The 9,041-nt window shown below is 32.1% G+C and overlaps 1 protein-coding gene across 1 annotated transcript in view; it reads left to right on the forward strand.

The window, feature by feature from the left end:
• LOC137410188 (uncharacterized) overlaps positions 1-7,626 on the forward strand; it is a 28,820-nt gene extending 21,194 nt beyond the window's left edge. Inside the window, exons 7-9 of the mRNA XM_068095769.1 lie at positions 869-977; positions 6,988-7,529; positions 7,573-7,626. Of these exons, the coding sequence (XP_067951870.1) occupies positions 869-977; positions 6,988-7,529; positions 7,573-7,626 (705 nt within the window). The remainder of the gene's footprint in view (positions 1-868; positions 978-6,987; positions 7,530-7,572) is intronic.
• The last annotated feature ends 1,415 nt before the right edge of the window (positions 7,627-9,041 follow it).

The raw sequence follows: 9,041 nt of genomic DNA on the forward strand, positions 1-9,041 counted from the left end.
ATGGAAAATGAAATATTTCCTGGGCGCTAAGCCAGAAGGCAGTCCATTAATGCAGGTATTTAGGATATAGTATGCTGAATTTCATGAGTTTGAGTTCTGCACAAAGCATTGTTTTATTGACCGCTCTAATATCCACTCGTTTATTTCCTCATTATAACAGTTTCAAAGACGATAAGAAAATATCATAGATTGAACGTGCGAGTATAGAAATCTGTTTTAGCTTTCTGGTTTTAGCAAAATAGTATTTACTAGAATAAGAGTAGGCCTATGTGAAGTTTACAAGTTACCAAACTAGAGAAGCTTTCTGAGAGCAGACTGAAAGAGAGCTTCATGTTTTGTGTATGGCTTGTTTATCGTCAATGACAGGCCGTCTCCAAACAATGTCGTCTATATTTGCATATTTAGAAGTTTTATTTTTTATATAGACAGGCATTTATACATCTAATTACAAACACAAGAATCCGCCATTGCATGTGTTAAAGGCATTTGCTTCAACATATTGGTTTATTGATGGTTGTCGTAAATGCAGTGCAGCATTCTGTGCCGAAAATTTAATTGGTATTGCATGCATTTTAATAATGTATCAGCAATAGGCCTCAGGCTCTCAAGTCTACAAGGCTATCAAGTAAAAAAGTGAAATTGGTCTGTGAAAAACTTAATATCTGGCAATTATCTGCTTAATGCTAGAAACTTTTAGAAATTTCCAAACTGCAAGTCAAGTTCGCCCATTAAAGAAACTTTCTTAAAAAACTGTAGATGTGTCACAACTGTTTGTGAATGAACAATCCTGATAGACTATTAGGCTTTGGAAAATTTTACAATTTATTGTTGATTTAGAATCATTGAGTTGTTTCATATTGTTTTACAGTGTGACATTGTCTCAAGCTACAGTGGTATTAAAAACACCATACAACAGCTGGTTGATGAAGCTCTACCATCGATAGACATAGCTTCACTCAGCAAAGTGAAAGACAGGTGTAAGCTGTTTTACACTATTACAAATGCTATTCATGTTACTAACAAATTTATACTAACATATATATACTAACAGTTTTATACTAATAACTTTATAACCTAAACCCTTCTTAACCTTTCTTAGCTACTCCAAACCTTTCTTATCTCTTTATTTACTAAATGTTTATTTTACTGAGACGATTAAGCTTTTAGTCTATTATCATAATTCTCATTCAATTTCTCATTCTCTTAACTTATCATATTAAAAAAAACATTTAATTTGTCTCCTAATTGGAATGTCAAAAATAAAAATTTATACCAAGATAATCGACATTACTTCTACCTCAGCTTTTTCAACAAAACCTAAAAATTTGGTGCACATTGAGTTTAGACTTTTTTGGAACTTTTTGCTGACACTGTAAATAACCATCTGAGATATTTCAAGCCTTACAGGTTATAATTAAAAAATATCCTGTAGTTTACAACATTATTGTTGTTATTATTATTATTGGTATTATTATTATTATTATATTTTGTACCTGGGTAATTTTTTCTCAGCTTTTTGTCTGGGAGTATACTGGTATACGGTAAGGTTTACTTACCTAATATATCCAGTACCTTCCATTCATATTTTGGCAGATACTGACAGAGCAGAATATTGTGTAGTGTCTATCGCATTTTTGCTGTTTTTGTTTTCTAAGAAAAATAATTAAAGTATTATCACTAGTAGCACTACCCAATAGATATATAATAATCATCAAAATTCTAATGTGAAACCTCTGAAGCTGTAATGAGTCTGAGAAGGCAAATAAAATATATGAATAATCGTGTTTTTGCAAAATTAAACTAAGTACAGTTGGCTGTGTAAATTTTTTCTGTGCACAGAGTATTTTTCCAGTTTGTTAAAGTCAAGGAATAATAGTCTACTTTATTAACTACTCACAAATCAGAAGTGTTTTGTATGAAGCCTGAAGCCACACTACAAGGCTCTTGGCTATACCTAATCACTGCTGTGATCCACACTACCCAGCTCATGGTATACCTTGAGTTTAAGTTGATCCAAATGGTGATCTCCACAAACCAAGTCACAAGGGTAAAAGTGCTGCTGAGCTAATCAGTCAGTAAGGACAGGTATCAAAGAGTTCCACTGTGAATAAGTCTTTCCATATAGTACAAAAACATGGTTTCCGATGTAAACAGTAGCATTTTGTATCAGATAAAGTTGAATTTTGAAGAAATAAACAATAATATTAATGAGTGAACACCACACATAAACCTGAACATACCCAGTCCCATAGATACATGACCTAATATGTGAAATTAGCACACAAAATCTATCCAAAACAATAATGACTTTGTTCAGTAAACTTTGTAATATTTTAGTATTAAATTATGTTATGTTGTTTTTGTATTATATTGCATTTTTTTATTATTTTGTATTACATTATTATAAGTTTTACTACCCTTTGTTGTGCTAAACTATAAATGCACAAAAATATGTTACTGAATATTATATATTACTAGCCTTTTATGTTATTATCCCATACTATCAACTTGTATTATTACCTTTATAAAGGTATCAATGGTATCACGCAGTTACACTTTTGTGTTTAACATGGGATTATCTTACACTGTGCTACTATATATTATACTTATTGCATAATAATATACTATGTTATTTATAATTAACCTAAAGTAGAATGATCTAACAAACCACGATATATGTTGTTCGTTGGTCTATTTTGTGCAACAAACAAGTTACTACCGTTATTACAAATTAAATATTATTTAGTGGCTGAATGAAGATGATTAAACGGTCCAAAATGTTTTATTATGTGTTTTTACTCATGCTGTCACACAACATGGTTTAAGTGTGCTTTATGTACCTGTCATGAACTACTTGTGCCCCTATGTTTATAAAGTGGACCCTTACCATATGGGTCATTATCTCAGAAACCATGATTAATCGACTGTGTGAGATTTGGAATTATCTACACTAGCAGAACGAGAAGATTTTCAATATGGTCAATAAACTGAATGCACATTCACCATTAGTGCGAAATAATTGTTCTGAGAAAACTGGTGTTAAGGTTTGAGAAACGAAAACCGATGCACAATTTTGCTCACAATTCAAAATGTGATGGCATCCAATATTAAGAATATGTGATATTTATGTAGATTTCTGGATTCATATGGAAAAATATATCCTGAATTTAAAAATCTACACAGATTTTAGCTGGTTTTCATAGAAATAGCTTTATTTTTTACAGAAAATGCATTACTTATTCCTAATTTTGCAGATAATAAAACGGCTCAGCAGTATCGCGATTTTTGGCGCAGCCTTAGCACCAGCAACAAAATCTTAAGAAAAATAATAGCAGTAAGATATTGTACACTATCGGACACTATATCTTCCGATCTTGTAAAATCAAATAATTATTCTTTTCATTAAACTTATAATAATCTTCTAAAAACGAATAATAATTCTTATAATTAAGTCTTATATTAAATTTATAGGAATCGTTAGGAAAATATCATCGTAATTTCTTTTTCTTTCACTGCTTTTGACATCCGTTGGAATATCAAAACACTCATTTAAGTTATCCAAAACGTCAGAGTTATCTTTAAAACTAGCAAAAAAGAATCAATTACTTTTATCGAACGCCAATTTTCAGTACTTCCTGTTTAGCGTAGGAACGGTTTTAAGGGGTTTTTCGGAGGGTTGGAGATGTCTATTGGCTAAACTGACTTCAGGTTTAGAAATATCTTTCTTTGAATGGTTCGGGAGCATGTGTCACAAAAAATTGTTACCAACTTTATAAATTCAGTTTTGGCAGCTTCAAAGCCAGATAACGCAACTTCATCATTTGCGAATCACCTGTGGTTTTTTGAGATCGCAACCCATATAGTCTAAATTTGTTGCAGTGTTGGCATACCAAGGCAAAAATTTTGTATTGAGGGCAATAAAAACCCAAAGTAAGTATTTAATGCAAACATCCTTTTGTAAAAATCATGAAAATTAAATATACGTACTGTACATATTGAAATTGGTTTTAAAATAATATTTCAGCCTTAGTAACCTTAGTTACCTACACTAACTTTAGTGTGTTTAGTAGTTAACATTGGCCAAAAAGTGTATCGTCACAATGTAATATTTCCTGTGCATACTGTATGCAGTTTTCACCTTTATCGTAGTCGTATAGCATATAGGTTGAGTTTACCATAAATTAATCTAGCTTACCAAACACGTACTAAAAACTAAACTTTAGTACGTTTTTTAAATGTTTGCTGAACTTCAATTTATTTATTGCTAAAATTGTGTCATTTATCCGTTGGCGGTTTCACTATAACTAATAATGTCAGCTTGAGTAATATATGGAGCATTGTACAGCCTAAAATTCATCGTCTTCTACACCGTGGGCAAATAATTTGTATAACAGGTCAGAGTAATACAAAGGTTCGCTGTGGTATATTGCTTTCTAGCAAAGTTTTTCACACATCAGCGTCCCGTTGTTATGAAAAATACAATATCATGATGACAATTGATTGCAAGTCAAGAAATATAATTACTGCATCATAATTAGTTAAATTATTGTCAAGGTTAGTTGACCATAATTAAAAAAAAACAAAAAAATCACCTCACATTATTTTAGTTTTATTTGAAAACTGCCTTTTCATAGCTAGTGATGCTCTCTATGACATGTACCATATTGTAACTAACAATTTTACGCCCCCAGAAAGTTCCAATAATGTTCCGAATAGTCCTGGAGCTGTTTCATCGTGACATTTTCACAAGATTATTTGTAGACACATTTTTACCATCGCAGCAATGTGGTTTGAAATACGTTGTTGAAATGTTCAGCAAATGATCTCACATAACATTCCCTTCAATATTGCAGTTATTAGCTAACATCCAAGGAAGGTTACTCTTAGATCAGTGATGGGATGTAAATGCTGGACATTTTCAAACATTTCTATACTTTATTCACAATATTAAGATTATGCACTGATCATATCTTAGCCCGCAAATCTTAGTTAAGCTATAATGATCATTCAAAGTTTAAATGTAAATTCACTTAATTATGGTTGCATGTTCTGTTTTTTTCAGCCAACTACATTTGATTTTTATACCTATATTTCAAATTTTTATATAATACTTCAGTATTACTATACAGCATGATAAAGTAACACAAAATATATAGAACAAAATGAAATTATGGCCATCTAATCGGTTGTGAAGTTTTTATCACACTGACTTGTCATAACAAAGCATCCACTATTTGCGCCCCTATTATATTAGCATGGACCCTTACCATATAGTTTTAATTTGTTAAAGTGTTGACATACCAAGACAAAGGTTTTGCATGGAGGGCGGTAAAAAACCCAAAGTAAATATTTAATTCAAACACCCCTTTGTAAAAATGATGAAAATTGAATATAGTGTACATACTGTACATATTAAAATTGGTTTCAATATAATATTTTAGCTTTAGTAACTATATTTACCTGCAGAAACTTTAGTATGTTTAGTAGTTTGAATTTTCAAACTACTAAACATACTACAAAAAATATATTGTCACAATTTAATATGTCTAGTATATACTGTATGGATTTCTTGCCTTTGAGATAACAATGTTATAACAAGTTTTATTGGAACCTCATCATTTTTGTGAAGTGTGAAAATTGAAATCTGTAATGACCTTTATTTTTCTTATTCTTACTTCTTTTTCTATTTGTATTTGTTTGTAAATGTAATGAAAAACATATAAAGCCTAATTTGCTTCATTTTAAATATTTTTTCATTATCAAAGGAAGACAACTTCAAAAAAATGTGTGTTTTGGTAACATTCTAGCTAGAACGCTGCAGAAATAAACTTTGGTAATGTTATCATAACGTGTTAGAGAACATTGTTATTGAATGTCGCAGCCTTGTTCCTGAAATGTTACTTTAAAATGTTGTGTGGATGTTTACACTCGAACAATCCGTAGTAACATTCCTGGAACATTCAATATTGATGTTCTCTAACAATGTTATGTAAATGTTTTTTAGCAATTTTATAATAACATTAGCAAAGTTTATTACTGTTTTATTTTACTGAACGTTATGATAATATTTTTTCACAACATTCTTCGCAATATTCCTGCGACATCGTTGAAACATAATACTACAATGGTAATCAGATAACGTTTGTAGAACATTGCAAAGATGTTTGCTTTCTATGTTATTTTACGATAACATTACATAACATTCCAGGAATATTGTCATTAGTTGGGATAGTCTGTATTCATGGGGTATAAGACAGTGTATGGATCTGCTTTGACTTGGGCTTAACTGAAGGAAGCAAACCTGAATTCATTGATACACACTATATTTATCATAATCTTTATACAACCACTTAGACTTTATGATATATAAAATAATGTTGACAGTCTAATATAAATGTTCAACAAATCCATGAGTTTCAACTTTTATTGATTTGATAAGAAATATGCTAAAGAGGCTTTCCTTATACATGGAAACTGTATCGTTACCATATCAGTGATAGACTCATATACATAGCTCTGGTAGTAAAATTACCCTCTGCTGATAAGCTGTCATACCCCATATGTTTCTATACTGAGCCTTATAGATGGCAATAATGCATGAATGCCATGCTGCCTTGTAATTAATGTGAACTTATTGAAGCATCAGGGTAGGTAAAATAATGCAAATAAGTTACGAATGAGTGGTTTTCAAATTTTTTTTCCTGATCAAACTAATAAATAAATATAATTGCAAAAACAATTATTTTTAATTAGGTTTAAGCAAAAAATTATTCAAAACAATAAAAAATTTACACAATTTTTTGCATAGACACTTTTCGAAACAGGTTATAAATAACAAAAAAGTTTTTACAAACTTTCTATAAATACATTTGTGACAGCGCAATCAGAGTGTTTACTTGAGTAGCATCTTCATATCCACTATTAGTGTTCACACTCAATCATTATTTCTTGCATGCTTTATACAATGCACTTTTCCCTTATTCATAGGTGGTAGCTGTGAGATAATTCTAGGAGTTGTCTCTACTGAAGGGTTTCTAATTGATGAGCAGCTGAAGCTTCGACCGTCTAAATCTTTTCCAAAGTCCCTCAAACTCCTTCAGACAGTCCCTTTACCATCATATCCTTTTTCAACAAAAGTCTGGAACTCTCAAATATTAACTGGAATGTCTAATAAAGTAGTAGCTACTATTGACAACAACTACCAAGTAAAAGGCTCATTCATCAGATTCAACAACTTGCCTGGAGCAATGGAGGTCTACAAAGACAGACTATATACAACAGTGTATGACAATGTTTGGACTATCTATGTACATGATCAGCAGGGAAAGCAAGTCACTTCCTGGACTCACAATGACTATAATGGCATCTGTACAGCAGGCCTAGCCATCACTTGTGATAAAGTAGTTGCTACAGACAGAAATAACAAGCTTCTCATCATCTACTCACTGACAGGGAATAAACTCAAAGATATTTCTTGTCCTCAGCTTAGCCAACATCATGTCGCACTCTGTGTTTCAGGATCAAACAAGGTTGTTGTGTCTGACTATGGCTCATCTCAAGTCTGCTTGATAGACATCTCTCAAGGTCAGCTGCTTTGGACTTGTAAAGATGCTCCTCATCCACTAGGTATAGCCTGCTATGGTGAGAGATACGTCCTGGTGGCAGCAGACAGCAGCAGCACTGTGAGAATCCTGGATAGCTCAACAGGTTAGTTTACTTATAAATAATATACAGAATATATGTGAGCAGTTGTGCTGACAAATATGCTGTACAATCTAGTAATTGATAGATATACTAGTAGATACGTAGTGTTGATGTAAACCCATGTAATGCTACCCTGACTACTTTTCATAGTGAAATTAAACACTATACATATTAATAGAGATCTCTGATAGTCTACTTGCTATAGACTTAGTATTAGATTATGATTTAAAGTAACTGTATAATTTTCACTATTTCTCCTTAATTAGCAGATTATTTTGGATTTGTCTGCACACTCAGTATACTATCACTGATCATCTGAATATCATATAAGTTATTGGTATGATATAGCCTGTGCTATCATCCGGACTCAAAGTTGTACATAAAACTATGGGCTGTCCTGCTACTAGATGAGAAATTAAAGGCACTTACAATGAGTTCCAAAGATGTGGAGGGACATACTTTCTGTGACACGAAATAAAAATATTTATAAATTTAGGTTTTTAATGAAAAATGTTGCATTTCAATCTATTATTGTTTATGGTGCTACAGTAAAACAGGGCAGTAGTCATCTTAATGCTACAATGAACAGGCTAAACAATAATAAAACAATTTATGTTCAGTTGTTCTGTAAAGTTTGAACTTAATTTTAGACAAGCGCACTTTGTCTGGCAGCTTGTTTAAGTCAAATAAATTAATCGTATTTTTATAATACAAATACTTGTATAAACCAATTCCCTTTTTGTTGTCAATGAAAATTGTATACTTGCTTGCTTACCCATAGCAGCCAGTCACAAATTGCAGACCACAAATATAGTTTCTATCAAGCCTTTTACAGTCAGACATTGGCTCCCTAATAGCTGGTATTTGGCATCATGCCAACCTTCCTGTGGCTGTAAGAGATAGCATAATGTGAGGAACTAGTTATTGACACTATGTTCATAATTTAGTCAGGTGGTACTCAGTCTAGTTTTATTATGCAATATGGGCTTTTGAAAGGGCAACCTGTCCAGCGAGCTGGGGCATGCTCTCGAATAACTAGGCTAGGACTGTACTATCAGTGGCAGTAACTCAATAAGGTAGGGCATAGCTGAGGAGGTGATAATTTTGAAGTATGAAGCTTATCATGAATAAAAATTTAATAATATTTTTAACAAAGACCAATGAAATAGCAAATAAAACATTTTGGAAGCTTTGTTTGCAACAGGGAGTGAGGTTGCAGATTGTAGCCTTAGAACTTTGATGTAAAATTTACTTTGAACAAGCATTCTTTCAAGACACTCTCAACAACTTAGCTATCAGGAGCATTGGTGCAGTTCTATGGCAGCGTGGTGAATGGT

The sequence above is a fragment of the Watersipora subatra genome, unplaced genomic scaffold (assembly GCF_963576615.1).
Source record: "Watersipora subatra unplaced genomic scaffold, tzWatSuba1.1 SCAFFOLD_130, whole genome shotgun sequence".
NCBI classification, from domain to species: Eukaryota; Metazoa; Bryozoa; class Gymnolaemata; order Cheilostomatida; family Watersiporidae; genus Watersipora; species Watersipora subatra.